This window comes from Hermetia illucens, chromosome 1, assembly GCF_905115235.1.
Source record: "Hermetia illucens chromosome 1, iHerIll2.2.curated.20191125, whole genome shotgun sequence".
Taxonomy (NCBI): domain Eukaryota; kingdom Metazoa; phylum Arthropoda; class Insecta; order Diptera; family Stratiomyidae; genus Hermetia; species Hermetia illucens.
Window position 1 is genome coordinate 52075700 of NC_051849.1, and position 17191 is coordinate 52092890.

Genomic DNA, 17191 nt, shown 5'->3' on the forward strand with positions numbered 1-17191 from the left:
TTTTCAACACCTTATGTAAATTTTGCGGGTCTCCTTCGATTTTTCGTAATTTCCAAGTCTACTTTATATCGTCCGCCAAGGAGACATAGCTCTGGATTTTTTCTTGATGTTTCTCAACAATGTTGCAATCCAACTGTACGTCGATTATGAAGCACGCTTGTTCTTCCTTTAGAAGCAGAACTAGATCATGTTTATTATGATTAACCTTGCGGTCGGTGGGAGTTGCGTGATCAAACAGCAGTTTGACCCGATCGCTTTCCAAGATTCTCTGCAGAGTATACTTTTAATCAGACTGGTAGTTTACCAATTGCAAACGAAGTTATGTCGGCGGGTGAACTCGATACTGTCCAACATCCTGCACGCCGATGTTACGTGCTGGATGATTTTCTCTTCACAGAGGAGACAATTTATTATCTGCCACACCAGTAACCTGATGTAATTGACTAGAGGTTTGTTTCTCATAGAAAAACTCACGAAGAGAATGCGCTTCCCTCCTCCACCCTGATGACTTGGGATGGTGATCCTTAGTTTTCAGCAGTTCTATTGTGCATGTTGTTGTTTGTTGCTATCCTTAAACGTCTACTGCATTCTAAATCAATGGTACTCCACTATCACACCGAAGCATGATTGCCACGATTTAGCTGAGTTTTCAGGACAATATCCAGGCGCCGTTCAAATTTTTCCAACAATTTAGGTTTAATAATTGCCAGCAACAGAATCTGCGTTGTTTGAAAGTCCATGCTTTTAGACGTTGTCCGAATCCACACCTAGAATAAGGATCTCATAGTGAAAGTAACCTTAATTGTCAGCCTATTTTCTACGAACAATTGTTTTTATGCGACATTTTCGCAAACCTCCCCATCGTCAGAGGGCAAGCCTAGAATCGTTTGTCGTCCCCAAACAAACAGTCCCCGAACTCTCCGGTCCTGTCAGCACACCTCAGCAACTCCTCGACAATGTTGCCTGCAGAGAGATCCCCTATGTTTAAATAGAGCTACCAACGAATCCAATCTTCCCTTCCCCAAGAGAAAAAAGGGTGATGGGTGTCGTCCATAACTCCAATGCAAAACATACAATCCGGAGATCGTGCCTTTCCAATCTTGTGCAGGTAAGACTTCATGCCCACTTAAGAACCGGGTAAGGAAATATCCAGTCTCACCATGCTTTCGATACATCCGCGGACCTAAGTTGCCGATAAGCCTTTGGCTCTTCTCTCTTACGATTGTATATGGCTTGAAGCCTGCGTCGAACATCCAGCATCGTCTTATTCGGCGTAAGATAGATACTCGAAAACGTTATCCATGATCACCGAATTCAAACAAAGCCGTCCCCTGCCGTCCCGAACTCATATGGCAGCGGTACCTGATATGTCAGGGTGCCATGAAACTGGGTCCTTGGTTTGGTACTGCTCACTGATGAGTACTAAATCAACTTTGGTCTCCGCAACGAACTGCGCTAGCAGCTCGTGAGCGGTTGCACTCCGGGGTATATTGGTTTGTAGGATGCGAATTACATTGACCGCGTCCTAGCAGTTCCCAATTCTGCTCTGTAGACTGGACACCTCCCCGAGCCCGCAGTGTGCGTAATGTTCTCGTCAATCGTGTCATGATTCCAGCATAGGACGCAGTTTCCTTTTCATTCCAGGTGTTCGCTTTATGGCCTGCCTGACCGCATTTACGGCATGTTACCCTTCTGTCAGATCTCCGATAGGTTGCAGATGTGTGCTCATAATCCGCTGTTTAGAAGCTTCCTCGCGTGTTGCTCGGCAACTTTCACAGCGAGGTTTTGGCCTCGGAAGTTCGCAAAGGTGGTACCAATACGGACATTAATTACCTCCGGGCATTCATGTTTGGTGGCCTGTTCTACCTCGTTCCTTTCTGTGAGGCAGTCAGTGGGTTCCAGGCTGGAAATCAAAGCTTTTTCCCCCAGAAGCCCCTTGACTGCTTCACAGAAAACAACTTTATTTGTTATGCTTGGGCTTAGCTCGACTAGGACTCCACCATGCTTCGTTTACGAATGGAAGACACTTCTGCTCCGCTATCCTCGGGGATTTCACTGAGAACTTCCGCAAAAGTCTTGCCTTTCGTCAGCTTAATAAGTAGAGGTTGCTATCTAGTCGTCCTTCGTCTCCCCACCTTTTATTTTGGTGCGCCGTCTTTCATGTCCACCTTAACTTTAGACGGAGGTTTCTCTGATGACGCAAGGTCCTAGAGAGTACCTAAGTGAAATCTCCTCCAGATGTCCCTTCCACCTTTCGTTTTTTCCCCAATTCGCTCTGCAATGAGCTGTCTGCGATCCGTTTGGTACTCGTCTTATTCTCGTCGGGAGGCGTGGTTGTTTCTGATTTCCGCGGATTTTCTCTTACTCTGCATGTCCGCCTATAATATGAAATTCTGTAAAGGAGCTCCTTCAGCTCCATTAGCACGTTTTTCACTCCTTTATTGACTTTTCTGGAGGAACGTCGCATGGGCTTCATAACTGTCGCGCATATTTTAAGAAGGTTTTCCTATCTACCTTGCGCCAGAGTAGTCGACAACCCTCCCACTCGGCCTATATTCGAAACCATTTGGTTAGTTTCGGCAGTTTCCACTGTGCCTGTCGTCGGTTATTTCAACCCTTGTTGCGTCCTTTGCTAGGCATTGGGGCGAGCGGCCCCCCTGTTGCGTATAAACGCAGCCAGCTCACACTCCATTTACATTATCTTCTCATTTAAGTTTTTTACCAGCGCATAGTGTGCAAGAGAGTGGGCCGCAATAGTCATGAACGAGGATACCCTCGGGGAGAAAACCCCTACCCCAGTTCCCTGGGGCCTTACCTACGATTAGCTCATTCCGGAACTTAATGACGGATCAACACTCGCTTGGGGCAACGTGGTCTGCTAATACCGGTTCAATACACACTACCTGACCAGGGTCCCGAAGGGGCTGGGTCCTGATATATGCCACAACTACCACTTTGGCAGAGCTTGGCACATTATCGCATCGACGTCGACAAGGAGTTGTCGACAGCTCCGGGGACTCCCAGTATGGCCCGGGATGTTTGGGTCATTAGCAGTTAGCTCTTCACCGAGAAACTTTCTCGAGGCTACTATCTAGGACGCAGGTATTATGCCAGCTAGGGGGTCAGAACTACTTGCTCTCGTACCTCGGGGACGCTCCTCCCCGTATCGTAAGGCTTGTTGACGACCCCTCAGGTAACCACATTCGAGTTGACTTTGTAAATGTAACACTTATAGTAACCACGAATGTGATATAGAGTCAAAGGCTAATTTATAATCGAGGTAGGCTGTCGAGATATTTTGTTTTCGATGGACAACCCGTATTATAAGCTGCCCTTCACCGCCTGAGGGACCGTTTGCGCATCTTTTCCGCCCCTCAGCTATCAACTTATGATCAACAAGATGTGTTGAGATAACTGCGTAGCGAACTGAAGTGAAAACCTAGTAGATGATATGATGAAAACTAATTGATCAACATTTTGAAGAGCAAGAGGCACCCTGTTACGTGCTGATGAGGAAGATTATCACTTTGTTGAAAAATTCTAGACTCACTTTTGGATTAACAATCATCTGATTAAAATGATTTACCAATATCCTGTGAGTGCTCTTGAACCGCTTCAGCCAGAAGTTGTCAATCTTATCAATTCCTGCCACCTTTCCAAGGGTGTTTCAATGTTAACTTGAGTTGCGTTAGGCATGGTCATTTTGGGGAGGGCCTAGCATGATGTGGGAGCCACGCTGCTTGTAAATTGCAATAGCTCAGTTCTTTTCAAATACTTCTCTGCCCCGTCCAGGTCAAGGTTATTTCCCCGATCTGAGTTAATGAAGTTTTATAAAATCCGCTTTGGTTTTGGAAAAGCAGTGTTTTCTGTCCTTCGCTGAAAGCTTTTTTGATACCTGCGAATACGATTGGAGCATATCACAAGTTTCTACTTCAGCACCTCAAGTATTTCACTGATTGGCATATCAATAGAGAGTTGTTACTTTTCAACAATATTTCGAACATACCTATGCACCCTCGGTGACGGATTTCCAAGATGTGCTTGCGTGATGTGGCAAATGTCCTTTTTTAACTTTTCAACTCTTTTGTTGAGCCGAAACACCCGGAACGGTAAAGTCCTCCCGCGTATACCTCTGCTATCCGGTCCAAGATGTTGATCTTTGAGACGAATAATTCCAGCAGTCGCAACATATTGTCCCAGTAAACTCGCTAGCTAAATGATCACCCGAAACTCTAGAAACGGCAGCAATGATGTTGGTACTTACCGAAGTAAACTTTAATTTTGGGATCTTTCTGGAGTCTGGAAGAACTTCAGCATATTCTATGAATGCAACTCGAAATGCGGTCGAAGCACCATCATAAATTGGATTAACATCCCCAGTTAATAAGCTTCTTCTGACTATTGGGGTGATGGGATGCCTTACAGGTGAAGTACTTGAGACGCTCCTTTGGCTAGTGCCGTAGATATATATACCCAAACAGTTAAGCGTTATGCAATTGGGAAAATTGTTAATAACCCATCCAGCAAAACTGGCCTCATGGATATCATAGAGTCATCGTTCAAGATAATACTGCCAGTCCGTACACCACCAGCGTGACTAACGAAACAAATCAAAGGCTCGATTGGGGAGTGTTTCGTCATCCTCCTTATTTGCCCGACTTGGTACCATTCGATATTCATCTTTTCTGATCGCTTTCTAATGCGGCGCGAATGGCGTTGAACTGCGGGCTTGAATGGGCCAAGTCCACCGAGTTGAAACCAGGCCGTTTTTATCGACAAGGCATGGAGAACCGATGGGAGCAGGTCATAAAAAATCGATCAATCAAAAATCAAACATTATTGACTGGTTCGTTGCTATATTTTGTTAAAAAAAAGGCCATGACTTATCGAACAACCCATTAATATAATAATTTATTGGAACTATTCTGGCTCTCCATTTTTTTCACTGGAAATTCCTCCCGGATTAACTTTCCATCCAAAGATTACGTACAATTTAGTTTGAGCTACAATGTTAAAAACTTCCGCAAACAATTGGGCTAGGGTTCCCCGAAGTGTTACGTCAATGTTTCTATTCTTTCTCGTTGACGTCATATTCGAAATCATGCAACTTAAGGGGGTCATCCCGTATGAAAGCCGTTTTTTTTGCCTTTCTTTGAAAAATTATTTTGGTGGACTGGATAAAAATAAAAACGTGATGTTTTCACCATATATTTATTGATATCTCTAGTATATGTGATAAATTTTTCAGCTTGATATGGTAGCTAGTTTTCGGAATACGTGTCAATTTATGCACCCATCCCCAAAAAAGGTGTTTGTCTGCTGCCATGCTGGAGGGCGCTGTGTTCATCTGAGGAAAAAAAACTAAACGCGTATTTCAATTTCAATACTCCACTGTCTGCAAACTAGGATCATTAGAAAATATTAAAAGGTAAATTTTTGGTGGGACTTAAACTTAATTTTTGGATTTTTGTGTCTTTTTACGGCTTTTTTTATGAATAAAAAAAAACGACCAGTACGATTGCAAGAAATATGTTTTAAAGAAGTCGTGAAAATTTCAACAAATTTGGTTGGATAGATTTTGAGCTATGGTGGCAGCCGATTCTCTTAACTCACCATTATTCTGCTATATCTGGTCCATAGAGAGCACCCTCCCTTTCTTCAAAAAAGCCTTGTAAGGCCGATTGTTGCTCTCTGGTTTCAATTCTGGCTCTTTTAGCGAGGTCTGTCGATCGTCGTTCGGACCGCCAAATTCGCGCTTCATTACGGCGGTCGACATAAACCTGACATATGTGACCAACTTGACATCCCATTGTCACTAGGATTTTGAGAATGCCATTGAATCCTTCATTCAAAATAATTGCAGCCAGAAAAGTGGCTATTTCTATAATACGACTTTGGCCCCCCAGTTTAGGAGCGAAAGTCCAGATCAATGCATTTAACGACTCATGGTTATTCTGGGTCTCTGCTCGTAAACATCTGTTCAAGAGATCATCTCGTGACAAATCTTCGTAGATTGGTTTGATGACTGTTTCAACTTCTTCAGTCAAACGTGCCTTCTCGTGGTGGAAACTGTCCAGTTCTCCTTTAGCTTCCGCTTCGCGCCATTTGCACCAACTGTCCTCGCCTGCTGGACAATTTTGATGCTGACGATTTTCGTCTGTAGAACATTTATGGAAGAAAGTTGCTCACATTTCTTGCTTCATTCCTTCTATCGAATTTACGTGTCGGCGAATAGCTAGCCCAAAAAATGTTGTGAGGTCGTTAATAACCTTATCAGTAAGTTTTCCAGCCGCTTTTCCACCAATGCCTTTGTGATTCTTCTTTGCATTTATAAGCCGCGTTCCCATTCTTTTCTCGACATGTCCTACGTATTCCTTTTTTACTACTACGTATATTTTATTATTTCAGAAATTTGCAGAAATACTCTAGACTGGATTATCCTTTCTATTCCAAACAGCAAATAAGTTTAGACAATTGATTGGTTTTCCATCTTTTTATATTTATGCCTGTGTTCGAATTTATAAGGCTCAGGTACAAAACTAACAGGTAAAAAAAGATTCGATGCTCTTTCTCATCGAGCCGCGGCTGCAAATTCCTTACCTGTTTAACACTATAATTTCTGAACGACTCGGAATATCGGAAAATCCCTTTGCCCACATATTCTCCACTATATATAGATACAATTCATGCAAAAAAATCGATTTCTCCAACCCGACACACGGGGTGACCCCCTTAAATTGTGCAAAAATCTGTTGGTCAGGGTCTTACAAGCCCTTAAAAATTCAAAGTTAGTATGCATAGTTAATATGTGGTTTCTTTGTCAATTATTTTCTTGTGAACAATAAAAGCATCTTCCCCTTGAGGTCTTCCTAGTTCAAAATATCTCGTCAATACGGGTATGCTTAGAAAGCCACAAAAGAAATCAAAAGAAACCGCGACTGTTTACTTTCTCATTAGTAACATCTACCGCAGATTGTATTTTCTTCATAGCCCATTTCTCACGGGATCCCGAAAATGCTCTGCCGATTGACGGCCCGGGAAAACTTTGCATAACAATAAATTTTAAATGTTCATTATAAACACTATTAGCGTCGATTCCAGCCCCCGTCAAGCGACTCGTTGTTTATATGACATCAGATTTCCAGAGCTCGATAGGCGAGAGTAGGGCTATTTAGCGCAGAATGTTCTTTTCATTGCCATAAACTAAACAATCTTGGGCGTAATAAAAGCTATGATACTGCGGTGACAATATTTACCAATGGCAAATTGAAAGGTAGATTGGCATATTAGTAGCCGATTGGGTTGTGAGTAGTGCAACAACTGGAAGTGCGAAGCGGTTAGTAGTGCGCGGAAAATCAGGTGCGTGAGACACAACCTGAGGATTGTCGGTGCCGAGATTTAAGATTGTTGAAGTAGATGATTGACTTGCGTGCAGAAGCCGCTCTCAGGTGTTCAATAATTTGTGCGAAAAGTGTTAGATGTGGCCAAGTTTGTAGTGACTACACGGAATGCAAATTAATCTCGGCGAATTAATCGATAATTAATCAAGGCTGCCTTGTAGTGCGTGCGTAAACACTTATAAAGGTTACCTAGAATCTAATTTGGAGCAATAATGAGGTAAGTTGTTTCTTTTCGGTTTCTTGTAACGAAACGGACCACTCCAATTTAGCACAAAGCATTTCACTACTCAGAATCTTTCGCAATCCGATATGATAAATTATTACCTTGAAATTGCACAGACCATTAGCAAAAGCGAAGTAGATTCGCACGTACCGACTGGAACATTAACAGTTGCGTCACATGATAAATCAAAAACTTACATTTAAAACAGGATGAGTTTCAAATTGCTGTCGATAGAAGATGGATAGCTTCACCATATGTCGCGCAATACACAACTCAAAAATTTCCAAGGAATCTGCAGTCATACCAAGGTGATATGCTGCTGTTAAATTTCTAAATGTGATTGGTGGCATGCAACGTGGATGGATGGATGATGAATATGGGCGGTTTGTGTACGTTATTTTTCCCCCACCCTTACTGCAACCTGTTGCCTTTTCGAATGTCCTACCAAAGCCTATTTAAGTAAAAAGCCGCGTTCTAGTCAATAGACTAAGGAGGTAATCTACTATGTGCACCGATTCGAGACTTTCTTCACGATGTCGTGCATCCATTATGATGATCTAACAATCTGTGTCATCCTCTTTATTGTAAAGTTTGCATATTATGTCTCCATAATTAATCCTCGCGGTGTGCTGATATTTCTATAAAGGACATGGAATTATTATTAGAACCATCAACCATCATCAACGGCGCAACAACCGGTATCCGGTCTGGGCCTCCCTTAATAAGGAACTCCACACATCCCGATTTTGCGTCGAGGTCCACCAATTCTTATTCTTCTTTTCTACGGCCTTTTTCCCGTTCACAAACAGGACCGGCTTCAATCCGATCATCATGTTTGTAACGACATTGTATGCATTTGCAGGGTCAGCCTGTCGCGGGACCTGTCACGAAGAGAGATCAGGTAGGATTTAGCATTGTGGAATAACTCCAATTATACTCTATTTATCTCTTTCCCTGAACTCAGCATTTTATTTTTATTTTACTGAGGATATCCCTAAAAGCTGCCTGGCGTCCTGAACTACGCCATCGCTCCATCTCAGGCAGGGTCTGCCTCATCTTCTTTTCCTACCATAGATATTACTCCTATAGACTTTCCGGGTGGGATCATCCTCATCTATATGGATTAAGTGACCCGCCCACCGTAACCTATTGAGCCGGATTTTATCCACAACCTGACGGTCATGGTATCACTTATAGATATCGTCGTTATTTAGGCTACGGAATTCTCCATCCTCATGTAGGGGGCCAAAAATTCTTCGGAGGATTCTTCTCCCGAACGCGGCCAAGAGTTTGCAATTTTTCTTGGTAAGAACCCAAGTTTCCGAGGAATACATGAGGACTGGCAAGATCATTGTCTTGTACAGGAACAGCTTTGACCCTATGGTGAGACATTTCGAGCGGAACAGTTTTTGTAAGCTGAAATAGGCTCTGTTGGCTGCCAACAACCGTGCGCGGATTTCATCATCGTAGCTGCTATCGGTTGTGATTTTTTACCCTAGATAAGACAAATTATCAACAATCATTGATAAGCAGCCCAAGCACCGCTTGCTCAATCTGGATGAAGGCAGTTTGTGTGTCTCGGGTCGTTCTTCCCATGATGTCAATATCGCCAGCATAGGCCAGTAGTTGGGGTGACTTAAAGAGGATCGTACCTCTTGCATTTACATCAGCATTACTGATCACTTACTCGAGGGCCAGGCTAAAGAGGATGCATGATAGGACATTCCCTTGTCGTAGACCGTTGTTGATGTTGAATGGTCTTGAGAGTGATCCTGCTGCTTTTATTTGGCCTCGCACATTGGTCAGGGTCAGCCTAGTCAGTCTTATAAATTTCGTCGGGATACTGAATTCTTCGAGGCCGTGTACAGTTTTACCCTGGCTATGCTATCATAAGCGGCTTTAAAGTCGATGAGTAGATGGTGCAACTGATATTCTCTGCACAGAGAAAATCTGATCTGTTGCTGATTTGCCTGGAGTGAAGCCTCTTTGGTATGGGCCACTGATGTTCTGGGCGTATGGGGCTATCCGACCTAGCAAGATAGCGGAGAATATCCTATAGATGGTACTCAGCAACGTGATGCCTCTATAATTACTGCACTGTGTGATATCTCCCTTTTTATCTATGAGACAGATAATGCCTCTTTGCGGAGGACTGTGTTTTAGATGGCTTCAGTGTTAACTCCCAACTGATTGTCAGACGGGATTCTGGGTGGTGTTGTTATTCGAGTTCGGAGCACCATGCCAACGAGATAGTGATCCAAGTCTATATTGGCTCCCTATGTGTTCTGACATTCATCAAGGCTGAGAGGTGGCTGCGTTCAATCAACACGTGGTCAATTTGGTTGAAAGTGGTTCCATCTGAAGAGGCCCCTGTAAGTTTGTGGACCGCTTTCCGCGCAAACCAGGGTTCCAGGGTTCGTTCTACTGCCTCGTAGGAGGTATCCTTCTCCGACTCTGCAGTCTCCGTTGTAGGGGCGTGAACGTTAATGAGACTTATATTTCTAAGTTTGCCTCGCAAGCGGAGAGTGCATAGCGATAACAGCAGGTTTCATTTTTTGGTTGACTAAGAAACCTACTCCGATTTACTGGATGGCCACTATATGGTGTAGTGACTCTTCTCCAGGAAACCGGTCCCTCTCCTACGCATCTCCTGTAACGCTCTTACATCAGCCTTATATTAAGACAGTGTATCGGCTAGCTGCTCAACAGCTTCATCTCTGTCCAGGGAGCGCACGTTCCATGAGAAAATAGGCAAATCGCTATTCCTTTGTCATTGCCGGGTTCGCTGTTGTGTTATCCGTCCAGTCCGAAGCTTCTGTTGTGGCTTCGTAATAAGTTGTTTTCCATGTAGGGTTGTCAGCCCTACCCAACCTCCAACCTGGAGGACCAGTTGGTACAATTTGTCCCGTTTTTAGGCGCGGGAGACTAGCCTTCATCTTTCTCCGTCTGGAGTTTCGTTACCACCACGTCGAGATGGAGTTAGGGTTTGGTAGTAGAGCTGGCTCAGCAAGCGTTTCCCAGGTTTTGTGCTCCATCGTGGGTACTAATCCACATTTCGTCCTGGAACCTATCCTACCGTTTGACTAACAATGCTCTCATTTAATTTTACTTAGTTTCAGCATTTTCAAGTCTCCCATCAAACGGTTAGTTGCTTAAGCTGTTAATTGTGGAGCACCAGTTCATGCTAATTACGTTGACACGTGAAGCAGGATCGTAGTATACTTCCCCTTTCGCTGAAAGCTTTGAGATACTTAAAACATAAAGACAGAGAACTTCCTTGATGAACTAGTCAGAGACATGAAGCTTGTTTGATTTACCTGCTACACTTTGTTCGTTTAGTCCAGAACACATAAACTGGTACGTTTTTGCTTGATTAGGAGAAAACTTCGAACTTCTGAAGGATATTTATCTCATATCAGAATATAGAAGTTAGGAAAACATCGCTGATATCATCCTCACATTCTAAGGAATTGCAATAATTGCTTGATGACAAGACAATACGTTATTACTCCATCAGCACATCTCATACAGGGGACCACTGTGCTTAAGAACAGGAATTCTTAGTCTCTGTGATAAGTAGCTACTCCTCCAATGCAGATGCTTGTTGACGCAATTGAGCAGGGATGACTTTATTCCGGGGCCGCTGTTTGATTTCTTTAAAGCCCAAACGCATAGTCTCGAACTAATAGAGCGGTTATTCTGGAACTGCCGGGGAGACTCGAAGACGTACGCCTAAGCCCTTCGCCCCAAATCACAGAAAACTGTCAATGATTGGTGTGTCGTCAACTGATATTGGTTGATGTCCCCTACACACGGAAGGTGCAAAAGTCCTTTCCGAGTTTGATCTTTTGTACAAACACGGTACCTGTTTATTTTAGGATCGGATAAAAAATAACGGCATGGACTTCGTGCGATTACAAACCGTGATGATAACTGATAGACGGGTAAAATTTCATATCTATCATATAACAACCGTCATTATGCGCAAAATGCAAAGCCATGGTGGCTCCGACATAATTCATTCCCGAGACTCGCTAATTTAAGTCCTATCAGGCATTAGGGCAGTTATCGCGGCCCAACCGGCAGATGAGAACACCGGAGTAATAGAGGCATCGGCAGCGTATTATGCGATAGTAATGCTGATGCAGACGAAAATTGTGCCCCATTATCGAAAGCGTCAACTTCGTTGTATTTCTTGGTGAGGGGGTTGAATTTCATTTATTCATCAGCTGGTGGTCTTTGATAATGAACTGCCGAAATGGGTGATTTTCAAATCTCGGCCTGTGACTTCTGGCGCCCGTAGCTCGGAATATCACAGGCACTGCGGCTTAAAGATGTTAGGAGTATTACATCCGCAGCAGAAGATGCTCTACGCATTTAGGCATTCTTGGTAACCATGGCCAATTTTACGATAGTTTCAACATTGAAGGTTCTTGAATGCTTCTAACGAAATCATCATCATAAACGGCACTACAACCGGTATTCGGTCTAGGTGTGCTTTAGTAAGGACCTTGAGACATGCCGCTTTTGGGTCGAGATCCACCCTAAATGCTGTCTGGAGTCCTGTTATCGTTCCATCTGAGAAAGGGTCTGCCTCGTCTTTTCTACCATCGATATTGCCCTTATAAACTTTCCGGGCTGGATCATACTTACGCGTACAAACTAAGTGTCCCGTCTATTGCAATCGGTTATGCCGGATTTTATCCACGCACAGATAGTCGTGCTATCGCCCATAAACTTTGCCGCTATTAAAGCTATGGGATTGTCCATCCTCTTGTTGGAGGCGGAAAATTCTTCCGATGATTGTTTCCTCGAACGCTGCTAACAGTTCGCAATTTTTCTTTTTAAGAACTCAAGTCTCCGAGGAATACATGAGGACCAGATCATTGGCTTGTACAGTAAAAGCTTTGACCCTATGGTGAGACATGATTTGGATGAAATTATCAACGGTCTCAAAGTTGTAGTCTCCTATCTTTATTATTCTCGTTTGATCGGTGACATTTGACGCTGTTGGTTCTTTGGTTTTTAGTGCTGACACTGCCACGATAGATTTCGTCTTTATGGATGTGCTGCCCAAGATCTCGCACGCCGGTGCTTTCTGGGTGAAGGTAGACTTCACATCTCGGATTCTTCTTTCCGTAAAGTCAATATTGTCAACATAGGTCAGTGATTGACTGAACTTGAAGAAGGTGATGTTTTTCGCATTTATGTCAGCTTCGTGGATAACTTTACCCAAGGTCAGGTTAAAGAGGATGCATGATAGGGTATTTCTTTCTTTCTGACCCTTGTTGATTTTGAATGGTCTCGAAGGTGATGGTGGTATGTAGCATTCTTCCGTTCGTCGAAAAAGTGATTCTGGCTTTATTGCGACTGAAGCCAAGTATGTTTATGGTCGTATTAGTGATAACGGTCTTCAGGTGGCTGTGAAGATGATTTGTTGGTGCTCCATCTTCCGGACCTCTATTAGTTGCGGTTATTGCGGCATCCCTTTCCTCCTTATAAGTGTCACGAAGGGCCTTGTTGTGGATGGCTTCAGTATTCACTCTCTCCTGTTTGTTTTTCGACTGCGCTGCACCTTACCAACGGGATAGTGATCCGACTCTATCTTGGTTCCCTATATGTCTTGATATTCATCTAGGCTGAGAGCTTGCAGCGTTCGATTAGCCCGCGGTAAAGTTGGTTGAAAGTGGTCCCGCCCGAAGAGGCCCATGTATGTTTGTGGATCGTTTTCCGCGCAAACCAGGTACTTCCAACAACAATTTTGTGTGACTCTGCTGGTTGGAAATTCCGCAGTCCGTTATCATTATAGTTTTTCTAAGCTATGGGAGTTAACGGTCCGCCTGAATATGGGCTCCGTTTCTACTTGACTGATAGAATCTCCAAATATGCTTTTGATATTATACCTGGGCCAGGAGATGCGTTCTACCGCTGCTCTACAGCCTCCTCTGTAGGGACGTGAATGTGAGCTAATATTTCTAAATTTACCTAAATTTGAATCTATTGTAATGCTATTACATTAGGAATAGGGTATCGACCAATTGCTTGGCAGCCACTTTTCTGTACAGAGGGTACACGTTCTTTGACAGAACGTGCAAATCGGTCGTCCACTTTCGTTGTCGCAGCCGCCGTTGTAAGCTTCGACCAGGTCGAGACTCCTTTCGTACGGTAACTTCGGTTTTCCGTGTAAAGTTAGCAGCCCTATCCAGCCCCTAACCTGGAGTTGGTACAATTTGTCTCGTTTTTAGGCGCGGGAAACTCTCCTTCATCCTTCTCCGTTCCCAGTTTTTCATTAAGAAAGAATTCCCAGCCAATATCAAGTAGAGGTGGAGATAGGGGTTGGTACTGGAGCTGCTGTTGTTGGTGCCGACGTTTTATGCTATATCGCCGATACTGATCCATGTTTTACTCCCACACCTGAACTGCCCTTCGACCGCCTTTAACTTCAAGCTGGTGTCTCATTCGGACAGCTGACGTTTTGATGAAGGACCACCACTTAAAATGGCAAAGTGAGAGATGTCGACCCGCAAAAAGAAATTTGTTTATGACCCGCGAACCTTCTAGTGTGAACCTTCGTCCAGGAACTTTCTCACAAACAAACTCAACCCTGACACAAGTACGCATCATCTCATAAAGCTTTCTCTTGATTTAATGAGTGTCTAGCAACTCGTGAATTGTACCATCTGCCTGAGAATACGAGGAATTACCCAAAGTCTTAGTCGTGATGTTTGGACGTGCCATCTTCTGATGACCGTAGTCCCAGTCAACTGATTCATGCTCGTCACAAAGTATATTAGCGGCGCTTCCTATTTCACCCATGCCCTCGTAACAGAAATCCAGTAAGAAAATAATTAGTATGGCTAAAGTAATTGTGAGAATTTCTTCTCCCTAAATAACTAGTGAAATTATGCGGTGTTTCCAACGATTAATTATCTGAAATAATAAAAACTTGTTGGTACTTTTTCGTTGGTGTGAATATTTATTCTTGCAAATACCGATATTTCGGGAACCACTTGTTCCCATCATCAGTGCTAACAAGAAGAAGAACTTGTTAGCACTGATGAAGGGAACTCCGTTGTATTGACTTAAGCAATGAGGTCATCAGCATAATGCGGGATCTTACCTGCACTGTAGGAATGGGTCTCGGGATATCCGAAGTAAAATGTGAGAAGAGAGTTTTGTGAAGAATGTGGGATTTCAAGTAATTAAACTTGGTTAGCTGAATGAAAAATTATGTTGTGGATCTCAGGGCATTTGGATATGTTTGATCATGGCTGACATATTAGCCCGTCAATGATCTGATTCTTCAATATCTAACAAGAGCCGACTTTTGACGTTAAGCCATGCAATCTGTCCTGTTATCATATGTCCTTTTCGAAAGTTAAACATTTTTATAAAAGCTAAGAGACTCTGGAGCTTTATTATCTCTTAACAAAGCAGTTACCAAAAGCGCAATAGGGCTTTAACTAGGACCCCGTTTCTTAAGCTATAACGTGGAGTATGTGAAAGAAAACAGTGTAGAACTGCATTTTACCTACCGCTACTCGGCCTACCCACACTTTGGACAAAGATTAGATTCCCAAATTCCTCTGACTGTCACTTGAATCAACATTTGAGGGATAATACAATTGGCTTAATTTATCAGGACTGAGTACTTTGAAGACCTTCACTCTTTTTGAGGTGTCGTCGTGAAGAATGTCGTCCCAATTATTGCAGAAAGTATCTATTCCTAAATAGTCTCCACTGGGGGCATTTGCTACCTAATATCCTTTAGGATGTCTTTTAGGAGCAAGTGCATCGTATACTTCCTGAATGAATTAACAGCATGATGGTTGAGTTGGTTGAGCATCAGCTTTCCGAGCTCAGTGCCCTAGGTTTTAACCCCGGTCGTCATTGATGTTTGTTTTTCTCTTTGTGTTTGTCTCGTATTAACAAAAATATGGGAAAGTCCTGTCGAAAGCAAAGTAGAGGATAAAATAGCAATAAGAAGAAAGAGATTGGGCGGATGTTCTATATTACACAACGGAGTGACCAGGGACATACATTGACAAACCGTGTGGTTGATATTGGTTAGTTCCGTTCAAGTTAAATGGAGAACAGCCTGAATTTAAGAGGGATTTGTCGTAAACCAGTAACGAGGAAACCAATATTCAATACGATAAAGTTTAGAAATACTACTAAAACCTGTAATGGTAATGCAAATTGATTTCACACAGGAGCACTAGTTATGCCTTGTGTTCGCCGAGGAACAATTCGCAATCATGTCTGCGAGCTGGTCTAAATATGGCACTAGTATTGAACTCAATGATTTTAATATCTTGAGTTGGACGTAGAGCATTGCGTATAATTGTTGAGAGTGCTCTCTGAGATGTCCGGGATGGTTTGATTAGTAGTACTCTCTGTCCAAGGAAAGATGCCTAAACTCACATAAATCTTAGTAACTTTTGGTGTCAGAAGTTATCTGCATTCTATTACCGCGGTAGACGGTCGTTTGACATTTCTGAGGATTGAGGGTGAGTTTCCACTAGAGGTCCTTCGAGAAGGTGTAAATAGTGAAAGGAAATGATGGAGAATATTGTATGATTTCAATAGCTGTTGCCGAACTTTCACTTGGGATTGTCGCACAACCAGGAAGGTAAGGAAACCAATGATGTTTTCAGTCCTCATTATATCAAGGAGACAGGCTACTGTTTATGGCTTGCAATTAATTGCGATCAAAACATCGTTCTCATGGATGAGAAGGCGGTGTCCAATCGAATGACCTGTTCGATTGGCGAAGTGGAAGTCTGGAATAAAGTTGTTACTGTCACAGCGTTCATCAATAATAGATTAGATGGTCTGCTGGAATACTGTAGCCATCAGAAAGGAGATGTTTGCGGATTTTCTTAGGAATACTTTGGTTTTGAGCACACTTTCAGTTCATTTAGAAGTAAAGGTTCGACAATTTTTTTTTCGGTGAATTCAAACCGGAGAGTCTTGTTGGGGTGGGGGGGAGGGTAGTGGTTACTAGAATTTGATCGAGACGATGCATTGACTTCGGTTTCAAGCGAGAAGTTATCGACAGTACACTCACTTCAAATTCACTTTAGTCAATATTCCCTATAATGAAATCTGTCTTCTTTCGAAACTTCATAGTGACCTACTTTTGTTTGGATCTTTGGACGAATCCTGGTCTGAATTCGAAACTTCAACCAATATGTTGAAAGTATTCTCGCTTTTGGAGGGTTTCCTTGAAGTTTCGACAGTGCTGGCATAATGCTCTCAATTTTCATCTTCTTGGAGTTGACCGAAAAGAAGAAAATGATTTCTACTTGACCCGTGATCCTTTGCGATATCATTTTCTTCATGTTTTTATGAGCTTGCTTCAATATGGTGAATAGAAATTTTCCAAAAAAAAATTCGTTTAATGAGCATCTACAACGGAGCAATCACACGGAAATTTTAGAGTATAATATTCAAGAGAATACCTTTTACTGCAAATAAAGGCGGGGATGAAATTGTTTAGTACCTTGCATAGCATATCGTGCGGGAACAAGAAAGGAACCAGAGACTCGTCAGCAACTGCAAATTT

At 42.9% G+C, this 17191-nt stretch overlaps 1 protein-coding gene across 6 annotated transcripts in view; it reads left to right on the plus strand.

Moving 5' to 3' along the window:
- LOC119647112 (potassium voltage-gated channel subfamily KQT member 2) overlaps positions 1–17191 on the plus strand; it is a 1176525-nt gene that overhangs the window by 552750 nt on the left and 606584 nt on the right. Inside the window, exon 1 of one of the 6 annotated variants that reach the window (XM_038047895.1) lies at positions 7266–7617. The exons of the other annotated variants lie outside the window; for them this stretch is intronic. Within the exon in view, the coding sequence (XP_037903823.1) occupies positions 7613–7617 (5 nt within the window). The 5' untranslated portion in view covers positions 7266–7612. Of the gene's footprint in view, positions 1–7265; positions 7618–17191 lie in introns of those variants that run through there. 6 annotated transcript variants of the gene reach the window in all.